Genomic DNA, 25,942 nt, shown 5'->3' on the forward strand with positions numbered 1-25,942 from the left:
GCTCCGATACTAGAGGGGCGGGTTTGATTATTGAACAACTTGACAGACTTGAGCCTTTATTGGGTTGAGAGACAAGGTGAAGACTGAACGAAGAGGGAATGGGTTTTAAAAGGCATGGAACGCACACTGCGGAAGTGAAACTGATAGAAAAGTCTGCGCGCGCACTATAAATCCGCCTCCAGTCCATCTCTCCCACATCGTGAACTTCCGGAAAAGTCCATAGCTCCTTCCTGTTGCGGAAACTAAGTCTAAGGTCACGTGACGGTTCCTTTGGCCGATCCTTTACAGCGACGAGAGCGAGCGCTTGGCCGGACTATCTGCGATATATGTGTGTGTGAGGTTAGTGATAGATTGTAACAGACTGTACCATTCAGTGTTGTCATAGGGGCGGTCACTGGGAACTTGAATGAGAAAATGTCTCTCAGTAAAATATTTGTGTAAAGTCTGACAGAAAAGATGAATAATGAGTTGATTGTATGAGAACAGGCCTCTCTCTATACTGGGGAATCCTCATACTAAGCCTACAAATTCTGTGTCTCTATTCAGTGTTCCTATTGAAGAACATTAGAGAGCACTGGGCAGGGTGTGCTGGGAACAGTGTAATTAGGATATAATTATAGCAGCAGTGTCACTGATCAGACTAACAGTAATAATGAGTATGGAGTGTTCTACTTGTGTTATTGTGCCAATAATCCTCTATACTAACGTCTTGTAGAAATAATTCATTCCAGCTCAGTCCCTCCCACACGTTCCCCTCTGTAATTCTATTGGGGGATATTGCTGGGAATAATCCTGTATAGAAATGTGTAAGTGCTTAATTCCTGGGTCACTTCCAGGTCAGTCCCTCCCACGAGGAGCCAATGGGAATGTGGGAGGAAGCGAGTGACACAGGGATGAAGGGGAAGAAGAAGAAGAAGGATAAAAATGAGGAGGAGGAGGAGGAGCGGGGGAAGAAGGAGAGAATGGTGAATCTGACACTGGAGATGATCTATCTGCTGACTGGAGAGGTGAGGGGCACTGTGACTGGCACACTGACAAGAGACTGTCTGTCTGTACAAAGGGGGTCTCTCTGCAGCTCAAACACCATTCTCTCTTCCTTTCAATATTTAGCACTACATCCCTAGGAAGAAGTCAGATGATGGGGGGGCCCTGCATGCCCCTGGCTCCGTCATACAGAAGGAAAATAACAAGAATGACAAGAAGATCCTGGAACTCATGTCCAACATCATCCAGCTGCTGACTGGAGAGGTGGGTACAGCGGCCCCTTATTGTTTAGTAACAGTGGATGATAATCCCTTTCTCTGGCTGGGGGATGACTGGAACATTGTGTGTGACAGGTTGCCATAAGGACTCATCATGTTTCCATCTATTTTTCCTTGGACGAGTGGGACTATATAAAAGGAAACAAGGACCTTTACAGGGAAGGGATGAAGGAGGAGCCACAGCAGCTTCACCCAGTTGGTGAGTAATGAATGCAGGGGATTTTTTGAATTAATATATTCTCTAATGCATGGGGTTTTGCAACAGATTAGATTTGTATATATTTTGTCTGAATTGTCAGTTCCTATAGACCAGTCTAAATATTTAGTCACTGAACACGTTCTCAGGGGAGCCATAAAGTAGGGCTTTTCACCAAAATGTCTGCTGCTAATCACCAAGAATATATTAGAGATTCCACCATACTGTATCTTAAAGGAAAACTATACCCCCAAAACAATGTAGGTCTCTATAAAAAGATATTGCATAAAACAGCTCATATGTAAAATCCTGCTTCATGTAAAGAAACCATTTTCACAATAATATACTTTTCTAGTAGTATGTGCCATTGGGTAATCATAAATAGAAAATTGCCATTTTAAAAAATAAGGGCCGCCCCCTGGGATCGTAGGATTCACTGTGCTCACAAACATACCAACAAACCATACATGTTAGGTCACATGAGCCAATTAACAGACAGAGTTCTATCTTTTGCTTCCACACTTCTTCCTGTTACAGTTAGAGCTGCAGTATTTCTGGTCAGGTGATCTCTGAGGCAGCACACAGACCATCACGAAATGGTGGCTCAAGGCAAGAGATGTAAAAGGGCAATATTTACTTAAATATATATTCCAGTTTGGTAAGATTATTTAATATGCCACTTAATATGATATGAACTACCGTATGTTGCTTATGTGTTCATTTTGGGAGTATAGTTTTCCTTTAAATAGGTTTGAATGGAGACCAAAGAAAACAATGTGAAAACAGAATAGCTGTCTCCATTTTTTTTGAACTTTCCCCTTAGTTTTCCCTTGAGGCCATTTTGACTGATATTATTTCTCATCCACTCGGTTCCCTATCTCCGTTGCCTTAATATAACACTATAGCACTGTGCTTGCAGAACTATACAACTACTATACAGCTTCTGCAAATAGCATTCTATTAGGACAGACACGGTGATGAAGGGACATAAATATGTATTCCTTTTTTGGGGGAGATTGATGGAACTGCATTATAATCAGAATCTTACTGACAATGTGACTGTTCAGTTTATTAAAAGAGGCTGGATACTGGATTTGGGCAAAATATTAAATGAGCGCTTGGTTTTTAGTTTTCTATTAAAGGAAAACTATACCCCCAAAATGAACACTTAAGCAACAGTTTACATCATATTAAGTGGCAAATTAAAGAATCTTACCAAACTGGAATATATATTTAAGTAAATATTGCCCTTTTACATCTCTTGCCTTGAGCCACCATTTCGTTATGGTCTGTGTGCTGCCTCAGAGATCAGCTGACCAGAAATACTACAACTCTAACTGTAACAGGAAGAAGTGTTGAAGCAAAAGACAGAATTCTGTCTGTTAATTGCCTCATGTGACCTAACATGTATGGTTTTTTGGTATGCTTGTGTGCACCGTGAATCATACCATCCCAGGGGGCTGTCCTTATTTTTTAAAATGGCAATTTTCTATTTATGATTACCCAATGGCACATACTACTAGAAAAGTATATTATTATTTAAATGGTTTATTTACACTAAGCAGGGATTTACATATGAGCTGTTTTATGCAATATATTTTTATAGAGACCTACATTGTTCGGGGGGGTATAGTTTTCCTTTAAGCCTGGGCCGTGCCATATTCATACCTTGTGCTGCCATTGCCATCCTACCTGATTGGAACAAGTGGATGCACCAATCTTGCAGTAGGAGATGGGAAACCACTCTTCAGCTTTGCTCATTCTTACTTATCTGTGACTTTTCCTGCTTGTATCTTTGCCAGACGGTGAATATGAAGATAAGGGAGATTTTACAGCTGCTCATGGAAATCCCCCATACCCTGAAATGTCTCCAGTGGAACAGCCTCCACCAGCCAATGGGATTAAAGTGGAAGCGACTTCATGGGAAGGGGGAAACCAATCAGATTGCAGCATTAATCCACGTACAGAACAGATACAGGGAACAGACACACCTACTCCTATAATGGGATACAGCCTGAATAACAGCCTGGCAAATAATTATATATCAAATGGTATTAAAGAGGAACCGCCTTCATGTGAAGGGGGAAATAAGTCAAATGGCTGTGGATATCTGCCCACAGAACAGGTCCGGGAAACAGATAAATCTAATCCTACAATGAGATATTACCAACATTTGTCAGACAAGTGTATCTCAAATTCTATCAAAGACGAGGCAGACTCATGGGAAAGAGGAAATGATGTGGAAAGCAGCAGTAATTCTCTCCCCGTAAGGACACAAGGAGAAAATACATGCACTAATATAATGGGATGCAGCCTAAATAACAGTAGCCTGACTGAAAATGAGAGCAGTAAATATAACAACTATAAAGCAACAAATAAATCTCCTCTTAAAAAGTTCAAGTGTAAAAGTGACGATTGCCATTTTGCTTTTAGTAATAAGCGAGACCTCGTTAGGCATGAAAGAACTCACACAGGGGAGAAACCATTTCCTTGCCCAGTATGTGGCAAATGTTTTGCTCGTTGCTCAGATCTTAATGTCCACAAGAGAGTTCACACAGGAGAGAAACCATTTATCTGTTCTGAGTGTGGGAGATGTTTCACACACCGTGCAAACCTTGCTGCGCATGTCAAAACTCACACAGATCTGAAACCGTTTTCCTGCGGTGAATGCGGCAAATGCTTTAAACGTCGTTCGCACCTTATTGGACATCAGCGAACTCACACCGGGGAGAAGCCCTTTTCTTGCTCCGAATGTGGGAAAAGATTCACAAGCCGATCCAACTTCACAGTGCATCTCAGCACTCACACCGAGGGGAGAGCATTTAGCTGCCCGGACTGTGGAAAGAGTTTTAAATATCGAGCTGATTTTAAAGTACATCAAAGGATTCACTTAGGGGAGAAACCATTTTTATGTTCTGAATGCGGCAAGTCTTTTACACGTCGGTCGCACCTTAATGTGCACAGTAAAATTCACACAGGGGAGAAACCGTTTAGCTGCCCTGACTGTGGCAAATGCTTTTCACAGCGCTCGGACATGAACATACATCGTAGGACTCATACCGGAGAAAGACCTTTTGCCTGTTCTGAATGTGGCAAACGCTTTTCACAGTGTTCGTACCTTAATATACATCGAAGGATTCACACCGGAGAAAGACCCTTTTCCTGTACTGACTGTGGGAAAAGTTTTATACAGCGCACCCACCTAAATGTGCACTGTAAAATTCATCTTTGATTTAAAAAAAAAAAAAAAACACGTTTAAAGCGTTTAAATTGTACTAAACCTCCACAGAAAGATTCTGCTTGGTGTAAAATGCTCATAACAACATCAGGCTCCACAGCTCTGACTATAAAAGTGCAAGAACTCTTATTGATGTATTTTTATGATATCCTTTCTGATAATTGTTTTTAATTAGAGGCATTTCAAGATTTGATGGCAACATTACGCCCACACCCATATGTAAAAAAAAAATTGCAAACTGTCTGTGTGATATTTTATCAATTGTATTATTATTGCTATAGTGCCAGTGTATCATGCAGAATTCTGACATCCCACAAAATATAATCTATGCAAGCCAAAGCTCATTCCCCGACCCAGTCTGATGATCTATATCATCGTACAAAAGTAGTAAAAGAAGAAATCGGATAAGCTGGCAATGACGGCAATCGTATGAGAGTTATTTTTGAGAATAGAAGTGACACCCATTGATATGGTCAGACGTCTAACTGCCATGGTACAAAACATATCTGGACGATTTAAATACGGTCCAAAAATCGTACAAACCTTTGTTTCGTACAACTTTATCTTTGTGTCTGTGGCCAGATTTAGTAGGGAGACTGCTTTTGTGTAACAGGACACAACTAAACTAACCGCTATATACAGAGTAGACTTCATTTAAAAGAGACATATAGAATAAATAACAAACCCCTAAATATGCAGGCAATAATGAATAATATATGGTGTAGGTTTCACATTGGGCTAAAAATTAATATTGTCTGTAAAAATGGCCCCTTTTTTTTGAGCTCCCAATAGATGTTCTCTGGTCCCTGTCTGATTCAAATGAGGGTGGGAGTGTCCTAACTGTCCCTGCCAGAAGCACAGTAGGAGGGGGACAGCCAATCACAGCCCTGCAGTCACACAAGCAAATACATGTTTCAGTTCCCTATCAGGTCATGCTAGCTGCTGATTGGTTCCTGTCCTACAGTGCAGTGAGCTGAAAGCTGCCGGCTCTCCTGTACAGCCTGGGAAAGGAGATAGCAGGAAGTAGAACAGATGGGCCGGACTAGTAGGGTTTTTGCAGAAATCACCAGAAAAACAACTTTTTTAGATATTCCTCCTATATCTAAAAGAGTTTAATGCACTGGTACATTCTTGTTTTTTACATAAAATGTCTTCTTTAAATGGAATGTGACCAGTATGGGTTATGGCATTGGGGAACAGGCACAAATGGGTAATAGCATTATTGATAAGTAGATTTGCAAATTAAAGGGGTTGTTGAAATACACATTAGTATGGTGCAAATAGTTATATTCTGAGACAATTCACAATTGGTTTTCATTTTTTATTATTTGTGGTTCTTGAGTTATTTAGCTTTTTATTCAGCAGCTCTCCAGTTTGCAGTTTCAGCCATCTGGTTGCTAGGGTAAATTATCCTAGAAACCATGTATTGATTTGAATGAGAGACTGGAATATGAATAGGAGAGGCCTGAATAGAAATACAAGCAATAAAACCTAACAATAGTGTACATGCTTAGCCCTACAGACCATTTGTTTTTAGATGGGGTCAGTGACCCCCATTTGAAAACAGGAAAGAGTCGAAAGAAGAAGGCAAATAAAAAAAGATGTTTAGAATTATCCATTCTGTAACATACTTTGTTTAACTTAACGGTGAACTGCCCCTTTAAATGTAAGTACCTCTTTGGATTCTATAAGGATGTGTATACTTCACAGTATAAATCTTAAATTATAATATTATTATTTTGGTTGGAATAAATATTTGTAGACTATCCTTGTGTCCGTGTATATTCTTTGTAAGATCGTGAAATTAGGAACGATTCCGGCATCGCGCTGACTTGCATGACATGTTTATGGCGGATGTGCCTATATACCCACAGTACACCACAGCCCGGTAACAACGTTGGGGACACAGCATTATGTGCTACAATTTGCTTCAATTGATCATGGAAATTCATCAGGGTTCACCTTCAAGCCTCAAATAAAACTAAAGCATACCTACCAACAGTCCCATTTTTCATGAGACAGTCCCGATTTTGACAGCTCAACCCTCAGTCCTGGATTGTTACTGAAATGTCCCGACTTTCTCTTTGATCTCATGCACTGAACAGCCAGGTAAAGATACGTTTCTAAAACTTAATTAGCTTGGGAGAGCCCAGAATACGTGGCAAGTGCACTTGGAGACTTTTGTAACAATTAAGGGTCAGGGCACACAGGCAGATTCGGGGAGATTAGTTGCCTGGCAAGAAATCTTCTTCGGGATGACTAATCTCCCGAACTGCCTTCCCGGAGTGATTTGTCGGCCGAAGTTGCCTGACGAGGAAACTTTGGAAGACAAATCGATCGGAGTGCCATCCCATAGGCGATTTGCATTTTAGCTGGCAGGCAGTTCGGGGAGATTAGTCGCCCCGAAGAGGGGGGGATTTGTTGCCGGGCGACTAATCTCCCGAAATCTGCCTTTGTGCCCTGACCCTTAAGAAAAAAAAACAATTTTAACAATTTAAGATAAGCAAAGAAGCAATTGTAAATTTAAGATAAGCAAAGAAGTAATTTTAAGATTAAGTAAGTTTAAGATAAGCAGTTCTCTTGCAATTGAACAGAAATGTGTTCAAACTTTCATAACCTGCTAAATTTTGTAAAATGAACATGGTAATTAGGGGGTGTGGTCCCAAAAATGGGCGAGGCAGTGCACCAGCTCCGCATGTAAAAACTCACACAGATCTGAAACCGTTTTCTTGCAACAAATGTTTCAAACATTCACACCTGAAAGGCCATCAGACAGTTCATACAAGGGAGAAGCTCCGAATGTGGGAAAACCTTTTCCAGGGGCTCCAACTTTACGGCGCTTCTCAGTACTCACACGCTCGGACTGTGAAAAAGTATCAAGCTGCCTTTAAAGTGCATCAAAGGATTCACTTAGGAGAGAAACCGTCTCCGTGTTCTAAATGTGGCAAGTCTTTTGCATGTCGCTCACACCTTACTGTGCACTTAAAAATTTAGACAGGAGAGAAAACCTTTACTTGCCCCGAGTGTGGGAAAAGTATACTGCTGACTTGTCCCTTCCAGACCAAATTGGCAGCTTATTGGCCTTGTATGGTTGCCAGTTTACTGGCCTGTGTATGAGGCCTTCAAGAAGACTTGCTCGACTAATATCTTACCTTAAATCAAGGTGATCTTTGCTTTTAATAATTTTGCCATAAAAGTATTTTCCCTGATGCTTTTACATTACCTTTATTATCAGATCCCTGATGTTATCCTATGAGGGTACCGCCATATTTGTAGTATGGACAGTAGTTCATTAGCGTCAGAAACTCTGACAGGCTGACAAAACAATTCCTGACAAGAGCAGCAAAAAAGTCAACAAGACCTATAGATAACGTTTATCCCTTTAAGTGCCACAGAACATAGAATCTACATTCTGTGGAAAAGTATCTTGAAATGCCACAGAACGTAGATTGTACGTTCTGCAGCATATGCGTGCGGGGGAGTGGAGGAACAGCTTTAAATGCTGCTCGCTCCTTCCCTGCTCGCTCAGAAGCCCCTAGGCCACGGCCAGAGCGGGCAAGAAATCGGAGCGGTGGGAAACGGGTCCCTGGGACGCAACAGACACACGTGTCTGCGCGCTGCTGCTGCTACACTTACTTCCGCCTTCCTCCAGCGACGCCCATGCCCAACGGCTCTGGCGACTCCCTCCTGCTCCTCCACTCCTGCCATCATGGGCACAGATCTGCAGCTACACACACCAGGTTAGTGTAACACACACAAAATACACTTACACACACTTTTTACACTAATACATGCTTAGATCTACACTTACACACACTCACATACATTTTTGGGGGATCGGGGGGGTCACACACACTCACACGCAATTTACCAATTGTACACATTCATACACACACTGTTGTGTGGATTTTTTTTTTCCTTATTGCATCGTTGTGTTTTTGGCTGAAAAAAATGTTTTATTGCCTTTGTGAATAGCGTATTCGATAACCGTACTGTGCAATACCTTTTGTATGTTATTTCGTGATAATATTGAAATTTTGGGGGTTGTGTGCATAGTTAGCCAATTTGTTGCATTTTCAGCTCTGCATAAGTGTTGCTTGCGTTATTATGTCTGTAAAACCTATTTTGCCAAGCTAAAATATTCAAACTGTAATTCTGATGTCTGATTACACTAGTCTGGGAAAAAAAAGCATAGATTTTTGTGGTTTTATTGGATTTTAGTGATTTATTTATTATTATTTACACTTTTCTGTATTATATTGTTATGCCTTGTAAATTTTATCTACTATATATCCAATTGGGCGTCTCTGTGCGCCACATAGTTTGGTATATCTATGCATATTGGGCATCAAAGTGTTCAGTAGACCCCTGGCGTTCATATTTAGGATGTTTTATGCTGATACGTTACGAAGTGTGGGGCATATAATGGGGTAAAATTCAAGCTTTGTGAAGATTATTTTAGAAATTTTATAAAAACCGTTACGTTCAGCATAACTTTACAGTTTGCAGTAGCAACACATATTTACCCATATTGGATTTGTCAGAAGGTGTACTTTCTGAAAATATATGGTTTTCTAGGGTCTCTGTACTGTTAGGGGGTCTTATGTCGCTTAATACATATAACAGGTGCTTATATTGCAGCAGCTAGCGCAGCAGCAGTGAAAATTTATATACACAATTGTCATTTGGTGGTCTCTGTGCGCCACATAGCTTGGTATATCTATGCATATTGGGCATCAAAGTGTTCAGTAGAGTCCTGTCTTTTAGGATGTTTTATGCTGATACGGTGCGAAATGTGGGGCATATAATGGGGTAAAATTCAAGCTTTGTGATGATTTTCAGAAATGTGATAAAAACCGTTATATTCAGCATAGCTTTACAGTTTGGCAGTTTGAAGTAGAAACACATATTTACCCATATTGTATTCGTCAGAATGTGTAAATTTGGAAAATATATGGTTTACTAGGGTCTCCATGCTTTTAGGGGGTCTTATGGTGCATAATACACATACCAGGAACTCATACGTGAAAATTCATATGCACTCTTTGGACTTGGGGGGATCTCTGTATGCCACCTAGTTTGGTAAATCTATGCATATTGGGCATCAAACTTTACAGTTTGGCAGTTTGCAGTAGCAACACATATTTACCCATATTGGATTCGTCAGAATGTGTACTTTCTGGAAATATATGGTTTTATAGGGTCTCTGTACTGTTAGGGGGTCATATGTCACATAACACACATACCTGGTGCTTATATTGCAGCAGCCAATGTGTCCGCTGTGAAAATTGATATACACTATTGTCATTTGGGGGTCTCTGTACGCCACATAGTGTGGTATATCTATGCATATTGGGCATCAAAGTGTTCAGTAGACCCTTGTCGATCATATTTAGGATGTTTTATGCTGATACATTACGAAATGTGGGGCATATAAGGGGGTAAAATTCAAGCTTTGTGACGATTTTCAGAAGTTTGATAAAAACCGTTACATGACATTTTTAGATATTAAACCAAAATTGACAATTTTGAGAAAGCCTTGCGTCTCTGTAGTGTGTAGCAGCAAGGCATGGGTACCCATTTTAGATTCGGTAGAATGTTTACTTTGCAAAAATATATGGTTTTGGGAGGTAAACCTGTTTTTCTGTGTTTTTACCCCACAAAAACTGCAGTAAATGTGTTGATTTTTCAGTAGCTGAAGTAAAGTCCTGTACTAACTTCATATTGGTGTCTCTAAATGGCAGATACTTTGGTAAACCTATGCATAATGGGCATCAAACTATTCAGTGAACCCCTGGCAATCATATTCAGGGTGCTTTTTCTTGGTACCTAATAGAGTGTGGGATATGCAGAGCAGCAAAATAAAACCTTTGAAGTGATTTTTCAGAATTTTGATTTTTTTTTTTTTATAAAAAACGCTATGTTCAGACAAGCTTTGATGTTTGGTAGTTAGGAGTAGAGAGACATCTTTACCCATTTTGGAATCAGCAGAATGTGTACTTTTCAAAAATATATGGTTTTCTGGGGTAGACTTACTGTTTCAGGATCTTTCTGCCTTAGAATCTAAAGTATGCTGTTTTCTGCCGTAGTGCTTTCAAAATTCGGTAATATACTGCAGGGAGTTTTTGCTGTACAGAAGTCCTAAATCTCCCTAAAACTATACATATCTTACGTATATATATATATATATATATATATATATATATATATATATATATATATATATATATATATATATATATATATATATATATATATATATATATATATATATATATATATATATATATATATATTACATATATACGTATTGGCACGTTTTAGAGACATAAGGCTTTCCAAATCAGTTGAATTTTCATGCATAAAATGAAATCTTTTTCGGGTATAAATTCATATACTATACATATTTTTTTTGGTATTTAGTGCTATAAATCTTTTTGCAGAGTTGGAAATACATAAAAACTCAGGCATATTTAGAAAGCTTAGTTTCTCCCAAAAAAAAACTATGTATAGTTTCCCTAGGTAAACTATAGGTTTCCCCTCAGAAAATGCCCCTAAAGTGAGAGAGCACAAAATGCTTAAAAAACGGCTGGCATTTCACGTAACCAAAATGTGAAATTCTGCTGGCACTTTAAGAGTTAATGTACATTCATATTTTAAAAGGTTGTTTTTTAGCGTCCATATCAGTCTAAGATGCTCATGGCACAAAGAAAAATGTATTTGAAGGGTGTCTCTATGAAATGATGTTCATATGTTCATCAATGTATGTGATGATATGGAAACGTATTGTTATAAATATGATTTTTGCCAATTAGGGGCATATTTTAAGTTACATTATAAATGATAAAGACACAATCTCATTATTTGGGTTGGAATAAGTTATATTTATAGACTGTCATAATGTCAATGAATAGATTTATTTACATGACGCCACAAGGAATGGTTCCAGTTCAGAGTTGGTTGCCAGGTTTATAGATGTTGTAGGGACTGAACAAAGCCATTGAGATAATGCATTGCACACAATATTAGCACAGTAGGGTAGACACATGGCATAGATAGGAGCATGACTAATCTGATTGGGCAGCCATTGGAGAGCTTGACTGGCTGCCTGTCTCTGTCAGTCCCACAGGGAAGTGTTAAGCTTTGGTGGTGATGATGTGAGTTGAAAGAGCTGTGGGAAACCCCATGTCACGGTCGGCACCCTAAACCAGAACTAGTGCCAAGCTCCCTGGTCTCGGCTTCACCAGTAGTGTGACCGCCTTTGGCTTCGGGAGGAGCCCTCAGCGTACTCAGATGCCACCTGGACTTTTCGAGAGGAGCAAGGCGAGGAGTTCTGGCAGGCAAGGGGCATGACTATTGTTAGAGTCAGTTAGGCCAAAGGTCACGGTACAAAAGGATTAGGCAGAAGGATGGTCAGACAGCTGGGTCGAGGCAGGCGGATATCAGAATCGTCAAACAGGCAAGGGTCAAACCGGATGATCAAACAAAGGGTTAAGCAGAAGAGTTGTCATAGACAGGCAAAGGTCAGGATACAGATTTTCGGATTGTCAGGAGCAGGCAAGGTCAAACACGGATAATCAGATCAGAATTCAAAGACAGACGCACAAGGCTCAGGAAACCACTAGAACAAAGTTCTATCACGGGCAATGTCTGTACACTGAATGGCCCTTAAATAGCATTTCCTTTAAGAGGCGCGCAGGCGTGCCCTAAGACAACATGGCGCCGGCGTTAAGGACCATGTGGCGGGCGACCCCGCCGCACGGGTAACTTTCTTGCACCCCATCATTTTTCCTTCACTTTGGCTAAATATCTTGTTGTATTTTGCCATGCTATGTTATCCATGTGATATGGAGCGGTTTGCTTTTCTGGAAAAGTACCTTATTAAATAAAAAGTTCAAAGACACAAAAGTAAGGCGTATGTGAGAGTAAAGTCTTTCTCCTGCAAGGCCCAGTATTTCAATCTAAATCAGACCATCTCCATATTCAAGGCCCTGGCATAAGCATCTTATATATTTAACCCAGAGTGTATAATAATTACACTAATCAATTAAGTTTGTTACCTTGATTATGACCTAAGTATCCACGATTTTGACTTCCATCAGCGAGTGGGTCCAAGGGACAGTAAGTTCTGTTACATGGTGTATCTGCACCTAAGGCAGTGATGCCAAATTGTGCCCATGTGTGTAGTGCTGGCAGATATACCTATTCCAACACTGGAACCAAGCAGATGGTGGTCATGCGTCCTACTCTCTGCAGTGGGATCTAACTGTAAATGAACTCACATTCCAAGTAAGTGTGATGTCACTGTTATGCACCTCGTATGCTCTTTTCCAATTGGCTTGACATTATATTGCTTCCTTTAATTTCAAGGCAAATGAGTGTGTCCTACACACAGATCATGGGTAAAATTGGCAACATCAGTTGTATGGATTTTATATTATATAAATGCCCTCGGTACAGCCCAACAACTTGCATTTGTTAGAAGTGGCCCTTGATTTGTCAACTTTATACAAAAATCGCAGGGAGACTGTTTACATGCACATTAAAGGGCAGATTTACATAGGGTCGAATATCGAGGGTTAATTAACCCTCGATATTCGACTGCCGAATGTAAATCCTTCGACTTCAAATTGAAGGATTTACCGCATTTCCTACGATCAAAGGAAAAATCGTTCGATCAAAGGATTTTAATCCATCGAACGATTTTCCTTCGATCAGAAAATTGTTAGGAAGCCTATGGGGACCTTCCCTATAGGCTAACATTGCACCTTGGTAGGTTTTAGGTGGCGAAGTAGGGGGTCGAAGTATTTTTAAAGAGACAGTACTTCGACTATCGAATGGTCAAATAGTCGAACGATTTTTAGTTCAAAGGTTGCTTAGTTAGTTTAGTCAAAGGTTGAAGTAGCCAATTTGATGGTCAAAGTAGCCAAAAAAAACATTCGAAATTCAAAGTTTTTTTTCTTCTATTCCTTCACTCGAGCTAAGAAAATGGGCCCCTAATACAGTTATATCCAGATATGATTCTAATGAATACATTGATCCATTACTCTCAAAAGTGACAACAGAGCTTTTCTAAGTCAAAGATGATGATCGTATCTGTCCCATGTGGGATGGACACATGACCTGATATGACAGCCCAGGGGATGTTTAGCCATAACTGAAGGTTGTGCTGGGTTAGCACTTTCATTGGACAACCCTCTTGCATAACTGTTGGAAAGCCAGTAAGTATCATTATCTTTACAAATGAACCCTTTATTGCTCCCCATAGATACTTTTAAATGTTCTTTCCTATATAGCCACCTTCATTAACACCATGAGCTATAATGGCCATTTCTGCCATTAGATATTAGTAAAGCTTTTGTTTTGGTTCCAAACCCATCCCCCTACCTGACAATAGGAATCACAGAGAATTAGTTCTGTATGTGCTTATGTTCTGGATGCACTTTCCCAGAAGGAAGTTACTTTGTTGGAAAAATTCAGCACTTTGTTCCGAGAGCAGTGTTGGATGCGAGGGGCGCATTTGAGCCTTTATGTACCTAAATTGTCAGGGCCTATTTTGAATCTCAATCTGGGCCTGCGACTAGTAGGGCATGTGGACATTACTGAAATATTATAAAAAGTTGTGCTGCACATTTGCTCATCTAAGCTTGACAGTGGATGCCTGGAAGACTAGTGGAAGATAGCAGCACAGCATTAACAGTACTGAGTACCGACTGTCTGAGTACCGTACTTGTGCCTCACTTGAGGTTTCTTCACAACTCACATTTGAACTATTGTGAGCACATATGCAGCATTAAAGCTTTTTCCCTTGGTGAAGCTTTCCCATTGCCTAGGGCGTTCAGCCGACTATGTTGACCCCTCCTCACGCGTGCGCACCAAGAAGCATATGCACGGACCAGTGCATACACGGAAGATATGTACGTGCTCATTCATGGAGGGGTACAAGCAGCCACACTACCAGAATTGCTGGTGCAGGTGGGGGCACAAGGGTCCGAACTATGGGAAAGGGACAGAAGAGATACCGGCCTGGCGCCCCTCCAACTTTGCGCCCTTGGCACGTGCCTCTTCTGCCTATCCCTAGTTCCGGCCCTGCTTATATCATCTATAGGGGCCCTAGCACATTTAAAAAGAGGTTACCAGTTAGAGATTTCTTCAATATGTTTTATAAGGAGAGCCTCATCTGAATAGAATCAACTCTTTTGTTAACCAGTCCAAATTCAAGATAGTGCCCATAAATCTCATCATTTCAGCAGTACACAAAGGAGAGTGTCTACTTTTCACAAATTTGAAAGATGCATTCCTTCAAGTCCCGGTAGCATCAGAGCACAGTCAGTTAATGTAGTTTACAGTTGATTAGACATTAGGTCATCAACAAAGAAATGCATAGAAGAAATAAGGTAGACAACCCCAATAAGCTCCAGAATCAAAGGGCACATTTATTTTCACACTGTGACCAAGGAAACAAATTTAAATGTGAAACAGTTCAATAGAAAAATATGTCAGAAACTCGTCAGTGCAGCAAGAAGACTTGAAAGTCTAATGAATTTTATCTGAGCCTCATCAGACTGATCTGTCTCACAGGGTGCCACATGGAAATGACAGAAAACTTGATATCTGCAAACATCACACACACACACACACACACACACAAACTGAAAGGAACAATGTTGTACTTTACATACTGCCATCCCAATTGTCAGTGGAGTATTTTGCCCAGGTCCCTATATACGCTAAGGCCAGTCCTGCTTAAATGAATGTCTCACGCAAAGAGATCAGTTGTGGCTCCTGAAATGGGCGTTTAGGTTTGAGCTTTGGGAGAAACATTTCCCACATACAGAACAAGCAAATGGTTTCTCTCCTGTGTGAGTTCTGACATGCATAGTAAGTTCTGTTTTCCTCTTAAAGCATTTGCCACATTCAGAGCAGGAGAACGGCCTGTATTTCATGTGGATTCTTTTATGGACGCTGAGGTCTGAGCACCTGGCTAAACATTTCCCACACTCGGGACAAGAGAATTTTTTCTCTCCCGTGTGAATGATGTAATGCATATTAAGCTCTGCTCTTCGCTTGAAACATTTCCCGCACTCAGAACAAGAAAATGGTTTCTCTACTGTGTGAATGATACAATGGGCATTAAGCTCTGCTTTGCGCTTAAAACATTTCCCACATTCGGAACAAGAAAAGGGTTTCTCTCCTGTGTGGCTTACATAATGTGTGTTAAGCTCGGCTTTTCGCTTAAAACACTCCCCACATTTGGAACAAGAAAATGGTTTCTCTCCGGTGTGAATTATAAAATGTGCAGTAAGCTCTGGCCTTCGCTTAAAACTTTTCCCACATTCGGTACAAGTAAACGGTTTCTCCCCTGTGTGCGTTTTAATATGAATATTTAGCTCTGATTTCCTCTTAAAGCATTTGCCACATTCGGTGCAGGGGAACGGTCTGTATTTCATGTGGATCCTCCTATGTACAGTGAGGTCAGAGCACCTGGCAAAACATTTCCCACACTCCGAACAAGGGAATGGCCTCTCCCCTGTGTGAATGATATAATGTGCATTCAGCTCTGCTCTTCGCTTAAAATATTTCCCACACTCAGAACAAGGAAAGGGTTTCTCTCCTTTGTGAATGATACAATGTATATTGAGCTCCGCTCTTCGCTTAAAAGATTTCCCACATTCAGAACAAGGGAATGGTTTCTCCCCCGTGTGATTGATATAATGTACACTTAGCTCTGCTTTTCGCTTAAAGCGTTCCCCGCACTCGGGACAAGAAAACGGTTTCTCGCCGGTGTGAATGATATAATGTGAATTTAGCTCTGTTCTTCTCTTAAAACATTTCCCGCATTCAGAACATAAAAATGGTTTTTCCCCTGTGTGAATTCGAATGTGTATGTTAAGGTCTGAGCGGCGTTTAAAACTTTTCCCACACTCGGAACATGAATATGGTTTGTCCTCTTTATGAACACTTCTCTGGTGCCTAAATAGAGTGCTGTTACAGCTAAAGTGTTTATGGCACGTAGTACAGCTATACACCTCCTTTGTGACTGATGTACATATGGAAGTGCTATTCAGGCTGCCTCCCATCATAGCAGTAGGTTTATCAGTTTCCTGTATCTGTTCTGTAAAAGGATTAATGCTGCAATCTGATTGGTTTCCTCCTTCACATGAAGCTCCTTGCTCTTTAATCCCATTGGCTGGTGAGGGCTGTTCCACTGGAGAAATTTCTGAGTTTGTGAGATTTCCGTCAGCATAAAAATCTGCTCCTTCAGCCCCAATCTTGCTTGGCTCATTATTATAACATAATGTTCCTCCCAGATCAGCTGGAATATCTCTCTTATCTTCATAATCACAGTCTGGCAAAGATACAAGCAGGTATTGTTATACTATATGCATAAATAAGATTTACATTAAAGCCCAATAATTTCTGTTTGTAACAAGGCAATGAGAATTTCTCCTGGAAATCTAAGGGTGAGTTAGTGTGATGTTTGGTGCGAGTGTCTGTATTGTTTTCCTAGATATTCCTTGCTGTGAAATAGTGTTATGTTCTCCTGGTTCTGCCCATCTTCTGCTGTCCAGAAATACTTATATGCTCAATCATCTTTATATATTTAACGTTCACTAACTCCTCTTGGTTACAATTCTGCCTGGCAGTCATATTGCCTTAAGCATAACCTTTCTGCTGATTGTGGGCTTTGCAGATCCCCTAGTCCTGCTTCCCACAAAGATCTGCCAGCTACTATGCTTGTACCAGTATCTTCATCCGAGCTGCCTCGTTCTGCATCAGCCCTCCAGTTGCCCAATTCCCCTCCCCTGAGTTGATTCCAGTTTTCCTTTCCAGTTGATGGTTTCACAGCCTGAAACGAATGTATGTTGCAAAAAATTATTGACCAACCATGTCTAAAATAAGGGCTGTTTTAGGGTAAGGAGCCTGAGGCAGCTCCTTCAATGGTGTCCTCCAGAGCTTACCTTTCTTGTGTCGAAGGGCGGGGGGCAGCATTGCTAGTGTGGAGAGAGCAATTGCGCTGCCTCACACTAGAACGGTCAAATTACTAGTATAAAAACAAATTCAGCCCTTAAAGGTACCAAGAGCAGCTTTTTCCACCCCTGGTAACCTGAGCAGCCCTGCCACCTGTTTTTCAACTTACTACATTGGTGCAGATCCCCTCTCTAAAATAGGGAGCCCTTCTGCTATTCCTGATCCCTGACTTAGCCTGTTCTTGAACTTGTTATTTTTTTTATATTGTTCCAAGACATTTGTACTGTTCCTGTTCATCAGTTACACACCAGCTTCTGATATTTTGTGCCCTGCACCCATTTCTCACCCAGTGGTCGGAGCTGCTTGGGCTCCTCCTTTATTCCTTCCTCATAAAGGTCCTTGTTCCCTTTTATATAGTCCCACTCGTCCAAGGAAAAATAGATGGAAACATGATGGGTCCTTATGGCAACCTGTCACACACAATGTTCCAGTCATCCCCCAGCCAGAGAAAGGGATTATCATCCACTGTTACTAAACAATAAGGGGCCGCTGTACCCACCTCTCCAGTCAGCAGCTGGATGATGTTGGACATGAGTTCCAGGATCTTCTTGTCATTCTTGTTATTTTCCTTCTGTATGACGGAGCCAGGGGCATGCAGGGCCCCCCCATCATCTGACTTCTTCCTAGGGATGTAGTGCTAAATATTGAAAGGAAGAGAGAATGGTGTTTGAGCTGCAGAGAGACCCCCTTTGTACAGACAGACAGTCTCTTGTCAGTGTGCCAGTCACAGTGCCCCTCACCTCTCCAGTCAGCAGATAGATCATCTCCAGTGTCAGATTCACCATTCTCTCCTTCTTCCCCCGCTCCTCCTCCTCCTCATTTTTATCCTTCTTCTTCTTCTTCCCCTTCATCCCTGTGTCACTCGCTTCCTCCCACATTCCCATTGGCTCCTCGTGGGAGGGACTTACCTGGAAGTGACCCTGGAATTAAGCACTTACACATTTCTATACAGGATTATTCCCAGCAATATCCCCCAATAGAATTATAGTGACCCACATCCACAGAATCTGCTGGGAGGACCTAATACCACTGAGTGGGAATAGTCTCATTTGAGTATGGTATATGAAGAATAGAGCTAAGGTTACACTCAAGAATGATGAACTGTAAATCCTGTACTTACCTGCACTCCCCAAGCTCCCGGCAGTGACAACCCCCACTCCTGTCAGGATTTAGTAAAACGATACTATTTATTGCCCAGCATTGCTTTCTCATGTAGATGTAGCGACAGCAGGATCATATTGTTGCAGAACAGAGCAATCCAGAACTGTCAACTTTTAAAATGTATAGACCAGGGGACCGAGAAACCAGGGTTGGACAGTGCAATGGACTATTGAATGAGTAGGCGGGGTATAGCCAGGGATTGAGGGAAATGCTGTACATTAGCTCTGTGTCTTCACAACTGTTTATTTTCCCTCTCTCCCTAAATCCTAAACAGACAGGCTCTCTATCTGACTTATTAGCATATCCAATCCTTTTTCTCTGCCGCTCTTCACCCCACCCCCTTCTGTTTGAGCCAATGTGGGAGTGCATGTGGCCTGCCCACTCATGTATAACTACAGGCAGCCCAGCCCTTCAGCCTCTGGGAAACAGAGCTGGGAAGCAGGAGCGGATGAGTAAGGGACAGAGGCTGTACTGACACTATCAGGTTTGGTTGGAAGCGCACACTGGCTGTATGTGGCAGCTGGATAGTGTTTTGGCAGCTCATGTGGTAATGTCACACTTGGTGCCAATGTTGTTATTAGGGAAGAAAGAAAATAGTCAGGAGAGGCGGTATATATGGTAGAGAGCTGGTTAGCGTGAGGTTTGTCTCCAATTTCATGAGGTAAAGTTCCAGCCTAGTGTGACTTCCTGCACTAACCAATGACAGAGCTGGGTTGTGACACTGAAATCATCCAAACTTGCACAAAGCACTGGCTTTCCTTCCTTTATACCAGGCATGTCCAAAGTCCGGCCCAGGGGCCAATTGCGGCCCATTTTCAAATTTACACCAGCTTCCGTCTGGAAATGAATAATAATACGCCCGCCAGCACATCGCAATTAGGAATCACATAGCCGTTGCAGTGATATTTGGGCACATTAGTGAAATGATCTGCCACTTGGTCTATACTGCTGCCTGTGTGCTGAAGTGTTAGTAATAGACAAGTACTGGAACTTCATACTTCTTTAGTTTAATGCACTGGAACGTAGTGACGCTCAAAGAATGTCAGGCTGAATGGTCGGCCCCCACACATTTTTCCCCTCACCAAATCTGGCCCTTGTTGCAAAAAGTCTGGATACCCCTGCTATATACCATACTTCCTTCTATTATACTGTTGTGCTTTAACAAGGAGCAGTGTGAGCAATCAGTATGGGGCTGCATTGGGGTACAGATAATTTGATGCTCTTCCTTCCTGCTACTCTGCTCAATCACCAGTGTGTACAATAGCACGGGGACATTCTCTAACCCAAATATCAGCCATTTGGGTGTCATCGCTGTATTATACACCAGCCCCATGTCAACTGTTTTCATTCTCTTACCTACAGTTTTAGGCTGCAAAAGTGTTTTTCAGACTGTCACTGGGGTTATAGGAAGATTTTTCTGTAGCCAAAGATACTACATTTTCTTACAGGTATGTTAATGCAAGAGAACTGGAATATCTGTTTCATTCCAGGGCCACTTCCAGGTCAGTCCCTCCCACAAGGAGCCAATGGGAATGTGGGAGGAAGCGAGTGACACAGGGATGAAGGGGAAGAAGAAGAAGAAGGATAAAAATGAGGAGGAGGAGGAGCGGGGGAAGAAGGAGAGAATGGTGAATCTGACACTGGAGATGATCTATCTGCTGACTGGAGAGGTGAGGGGCACTGTGACTGGCACACTGACAAGAGACTGTCTGTCTGTACAAAGGGGGTCTCTCTGCAGCTCAAACACCATTCTCTCTTCCTTTCAATATTTAGCACTACATCCCTAGGAAGAAGTCAGATGATGGGGGGGCCCTGCATGCCCCTGGCTCCGTCATACAGAAGGAAAATAACAAGAATGACAAGAAGATCCTGGAACTCATGTCCAACATCATCCAGCTGCTGACTGGAGAGGTGGGTACAGCGGCCCCTTATTGTTTAGTAACAGTGGATGATAATCCCTTTCTCTGGCTGGGGGATGACTGGAACATTGTGTGTGACAGGTTGCCATAAGGACTCATCATGTTTCCATCTATTTTTCCTTGGACGAGTGGGATTATATAAAAGGAAACAAGAACCTTTATGAGGAAGGGATAAAGGAGGAGTCACAGCAGCTCCCATTACTGGGTGAGTAATGGGTGCAGGGCACAAAATATGAGAAGCTGGTGTGTAAGGGAACTTATTATCAGGAGCAGTACAAGGGCTGTCTGTGGACAATAGAAACACAGATAATAATGTAAATAAAAATGCAAATTCTAATTTGAATTGGTACAGAGGTGCTGCATATTACACATGGGGGGGTGGCAAAAATACATCTTATATGCAGATATAATAGTAAGGCATACAGCCTGTCCCCCTAACACAATGCACATGTAGAATGAACTACAGTTGTGCTCAGAATAATAGCAGTGTGAATAAAGCTCAAAATGTTCATAATAGCTTTTATTTCTACGTATACAGGCAAATGCATTCTTAACACTGCACATTCTATTCCAAATCAAAACATGATGAAAACTGTATCAAATTTGTGTTATTCCTTTACAGAAAGTGAAGAAAAGGCAATATTAGGCTTTTCCGAAAAATAGCAGTCCCTGCATTCTTCTTTACAAACTCAAACATTGACTGTTTCAAGTGAAACATGTTTGAAGCTGTTGCTTTCCTTTAAATGAGGGAACTAATATTGAGTTGTATAATAGTGTTTCTGTGCTGCACATTTGTGTTGCATGGACCCCATCAACTTCTGGCACCTGTAACATTCCACAATTTCTTGCTTTTTCCTCACAAACACCAGTTTTCTTGTCGTCCCACAAGTTTCCTATTGGATTAGGGTGGGGGTTGGGCCACTCCATAAGGTCAATTTTGTTGGTGTGGAACCAAGATGTTGCTGGTTTACTGGTGAGTTTGGGGTCGTTGTCTTGTTGAAACTCCCATTTCAAGGGCATTTCGTCTTGGGCATAAGGCAACATGAGCTCTTCAAGTATTTGGATTGAAACTGATCCATGATCCCTGATATAAAGGGATAAATAGGCCAAACGCCATAGTATGAGAAGCATCCCCATATCATGATGCTTGTGCCTCCAGCTTCACTGGCTTCACTCTGTACTGTGGCTGTGGCAGAATCAGCAGCATGGCATGACTGTTGGGTTTCAATTACTCTACTACACCTACTAGTAAATTATTTGCTATGTAGAAATAGAATTTCTATGATAAATAGTGATTGATCAGGTTAGTGATGTCGGACTGCTATTATTCTGAACACAATTGAACTCTCTATGCAACATTTCTGTAGAGCAAATCAGATAAGCATCCCTGTTAAGCTGATTCCAGATACAAACTCAGGCTTCAAAATGCTTTTTGATTGTGGCTAGCAGATTAAGCTCTGGGAGTGAAAATAACAACCGCATTGGTGCCCTTACTATCACTTTCTTATGCCACTTGTTTATCGATTACACTGCCGAGTTCATTGCCGTAGATATGCATGGCCAGGTTACAGATCAGGACAGGTCGACCAAAGTTTTTTTTTTGTGTGTTACTATATCAGAATTAATGTTCCCCCTTATATTTTTACCAGACTGTGAGTATGAAGATAAGCGAGATATTCCAGCTGATCTGGGAGGAACATTATGTTATAATAATGAGCCAAGCAAGATTGAGACTGAAGGAGCAGGTTTTTGTGCTGACGGAAATCTCACAACCCCTGTTATTTCTCCAGCGGAACAGCCCCCACCAGCCAATGGGATTAAAGAGGAAGTGGCTTCATGGGAAGGGGAAAACCAATCAGATTGCAGTATTAATCCACATGCAGAACAGATACAGGGAACAAATACACCTACTCCTATTACAGGATTCAGTTTAGTGAAAAACTTGTCTGATACTTCTATATCAAGACCATTCATTTGCTCTTTATGTGGAAAAAGTTTTGAGCAAGGTTCTTATCTAAATGAACATAAGAAAACACACATTGGAGTAAAACCATTTTCTTGCTCGGACTGTGGGAAATCTTTTACGTATCGTTCATATCTTATTAAGCATCAGAGAATACACTCAGGAGAGAAACCGTTCTCTTGTTCCGAGTGTACGAAATCTTTTGCTGATCGCTCCCACCTTACGGAGCATCAGAAAATCCACACAGGAGTCAAACCATTTGCCTGTTCTGAATGTGGGAAATGTTTCAATCGTCGCTCAAACCTAAACAAACACGAAAGAATTCACGGAGTAGAAGCAAAACTGAATTGTTCTGAGTGTGGGAAATGTTTTTTATCTCACTCGGAGTTTATAGTGCACCAGAAATGTCACGAGGATCATAGACCATTTTCCTGTTCCAAGTGTGACAGTTGTTTTACGAATCGTCCACAACTTGCTGCACATCAACAAGTTCACAGATTTTCGACTTCTGAATGTGCGAATGTCTTTCAAAATCATTCCAGCCTTAATTCACATGATTCGCCTCATACAGGAGAGAAACTATTCTCTTGTTCTAAATGTGGTAAATGTTTTAATCACCACTCTGTCTATAACACACACCAAAGTACCCACAACAGGAAGAAACCATTTTCATGCACTGAATGTGGGAAATCTTTCTCATACCGCTCCCAGCTTGCTATACATTACCGCCTTCACACTGAAGAGAAACCCTTTTCTTGTTCTGAATGTGGCAAGTGTTTTAAGAATATGGCTCACCTTAAAGGGCACTGGAGAATTCACACAGGAGAGAAGCCGTTTACTTGTTCTGAATGCGGGAAGTGTTTTGCATGTCAGCCTCACCTTATTGACCATCTTAGACTTCACACCGGAGAGGAAATGTACAACTGTTCTGAATGCCATAAATACTTTAATAGGAAAAGCAATCTCCTTAGGCATCAGAGAAGCCACACACAAACAAAACCGTTTTCTTGTTCCGAATGTGGGAAATGTTTTAAGCATCTCACCGATCTTAATGCTCATCACAGAACTCACACAGGAGAGAAACCGTTCACTTGCACTGAATGTGGGAAATGTTTTACATATCGGTCACAGCTTAGTACACATAACCATCTTCACACAGGAGAGAAACCATTTTCCTGCTCTGAATGTGGGAAAAGTTTTGCTCGCCTTTCGCGGCTTAGAACACATCAGCAGGTTCATACAGGAAAGAAATCATTGTCTGATCATGATTGCGCTTTAAGTTGGCCATAGACTCAAGGATAAAGTCATATGCATCTTCATTTCGTACGATTCCCGGACCGCGTGGGGATCATCCCAACATTTTTTTTTACCCCGACGATTGCTTGTTTAGTTGATAGAACAGGTTAGAAGATTTCTGTTGGCTAACGATAATATCTCTGCATGTATTGCCTATGTCACTATATCAATGGGTGACTGTCACTTCTATTTGTCGGACATAACTTTCGTATGATTGTTACAGGCAGAACATCATCAGATTTGTTCTTTAATCTGAATGGTTAGTGGCAGGTCAGGAGATTGCGACGTCTGATCGTCCCTCCGATACAAGGGTAAAATCTGTACGTCTATGGCCAGTTTAAAGTGATAATGCTGGGCGGGCTATGACAAGGTTTTACATCTTGATCTGTCATCTTCACATGACATTGATGCTTCCTGATCTGTTATAAACGTTATAATTAGCCAGCAAATACTTAAAGGTTTTGTGCCTCAATTTTTTTGGGCCTTTTGCTAATTAAAAAGAAAAGGCAACTTTCCCATATATATTAATTAAACATTTTCTATGATTTTAAATTGATTCAATCAAAATAAGTCTTTGCTATCACTCCCATAATACTTTGTTCTGTGAGTAGCATACCTGAGAAAAAAGAGAATAAGATCTAAAAAAGCAACAAAATGCTTCTTTCCTTCTGTCATCTCTCCTGATAACCAATGAGCAAAAATCTCTCTATTGGATGCACACAGCATGGCGATCTTCTCCAAGGTCCATCTGTCACCATTTTCAGAGAGGGCTTTTCCCATGCAGTAGTGTAAGGACCAATGGCACACAGGGGTGCATTGTTCATCAGATGGCAGAAACCAACAAGATACCTCATCTGTCATAGTCCTAAGAGTATGCAAGGCATTGAGTCAACTGGAAAGTTGGCATCTACTAAGGAGAAAGTTCTGTCCTACGTTGTTAAATTACAGAGGGGACAGAGAAAGGCAACTAAGCTGGTAAAAGGTATGGAAAATCTTAGCTATGATGAAAGACTGGCCAAGTTGAGGTTGTTCATGCTGGAGAAGAGGTGATATGATAACTATATATATATATAAAGATATAAGGGGATCGTATAATAATCTCTCTAATGCTTTATTAAGGAATTTGTTCCCTGTTTTTTCTATCCGCAGTATGCTGCAATAAATTTTTAACCAGTGCCATTCATTCTGCTTTTTTTGATGAATGCTTTATTAACGAGCAGGTCTTTCCAGCTGTCAACCATTCCGATTAGAAGAAAAGAGGTTGCAGCTAAATATTGGGAAGGGGTTTGTTACAGTGAGAGCTGTGAAGATGTGGAATTGTCTCCCTGAATCAGTGGTACAGGCTGATACATTAGATAGATAGATATAAGAAGGGGTTGGATGGAAGATAACTCATTGTACAAGTTGATCCAATGGTCCAATTGCCACTTTGGAGTCAGGAAGGAATTTTTCCCCCTCTGAGGTGAATCGGAGAGGCTTCAAATGTTTTTTTTTTCCTTCTTCTGGATCAACTAGCAGTTAGGCAGGTTATATATAGACTTAAGGTTGAACTTGATGGACATGTGTCCCTTGTCTGGCCATCACGGTGGACAAAATTGACAAAATATATATTTCCTCGCATCTATGCAGAAGCCTCCCTATGTTATAGCTATAAAATCTCCATCCCATCTCCCCCTTGTGCACATTCTATAGCTTTAGAACACCTGGAAGAAACAAAGGATGGCCATGGAAATCACAGTATGTATTACAGAATTCCCCACTTTTCCAGCATAAACAGAATGGTTAAATACCTAATCAGTCTTGATAACTGAGGCCAAAAGAATCCATGGTAGATGAGACATTGCATCAATACTACTTACTGAAGGTCAAGGGGGC

General features: G+C 41.2%; 3 protein-coding genes and 1 long non-coding RNA gene across 4 annotated transcripts in view; 2 read left to right on the plus strand and 2 right to left on the minus strand.

Moving 5' to 3' along the window:
• The first annotated feature begins 221 nt into the window (after positions 1 to 221).
• LOC108704274 (oocyte zinc finger protein XlCOF7.1) lies at positions 222 to 25,246 on the plus strand. Its single transcript, XM_041579029.1, has 5 exons — positions 222 to 339; positions 20,392 to 20,559; positions 20,663 to 20,800; positions 20,890 to 21,013; positions 22,458 to 25,246. Exons 2-5 carry the CDS (start codon positions 20,416 to 20,418, stop codon positions 24,059 to 24,061), a joined length of 2,010 nt encoding a protein of 669 aa, XP_041434963.1. The 5' UTR covers positions 222 to 339; positions 20,392 to 20,415; the 3' UTR covers positions 24,062 to 25,246.
• LOC108704268 (zinc finger protein OZF) lies at positions 1,196 to 6,462 on the plus strand. The gene is made up of 3 exons (XM_041579049.1): positions 1,196 to 1,248; positions 1,338 to 1,461; positions 3,261 to 6,462. Exons 1-3 carry the CDS (start codon positions 1,216 to 1,218, stop codon positions 4,688 to 4,690), a joined length of 1,587 nt encoding a protein of 528 aa, XP_041434983.1. The 5' UTR covers positions 1,196 to 1,215; the 3' UTR covers positions 4,691 to 6,462.
• The window catches only part of LOC108704201, an 80,279-nt gene continuing 69,320 nt past the window's right edge, over positions 14,984 to 25,942 (minus strand). The window contains exons 11-14 of the mRNA XM_041578127.1: positions 24,917 to 24,932; positions 18,228 to 18,281; positions 18,015 to 18,138; positions 14,984 to 17,045 (exon numbers count right to left, since the gene is read on the minus strand). Coding sequence (XP_041434061.1) covers positions 15,469 to 17,045; positions 18,015 to 18,138; positions 18,228 to 18,281; positions 24,917 to 24,932 — 1,771 coding nt within the window. The 3' untranslated portion in view covers positions 14,984 to 15,468. The remainder of the gene's footprint in view (positions 17,046 to 18,014; positions 18,139 to 18,227; positions 18,282 to 24,916; positions 24,933 to 25,942) is intronic.
• Positions 18,554 to 19,262, minus strand: LOC121399138. Its single transcript, XR_005964770.1, has 2 exons — positions 18,849 to 19,262; positions 18,554 to 18,636 (listed from the first exon to the last, which is right to left on the minus strand). It is a non-coding gene; the product is annotated as an uncharacterized LOC121399138 (long non-coding RNA).

Source organism: Xenopus laevis, chromosome 9_10S (assembly GCF_017654675.1).
Source record: "Xenopus laevis strain J_2021 chromosome 9_10S, Xenopus_laevis_v10.1, whole genome shotgun sequence".
Classification (NCBI taxonomy): domain Eukaryota; kingdom Metazoa; phylum Chordata; class Amphibia; order Anura; family Pipidae; genus Xenopus; species Xenopus laevis.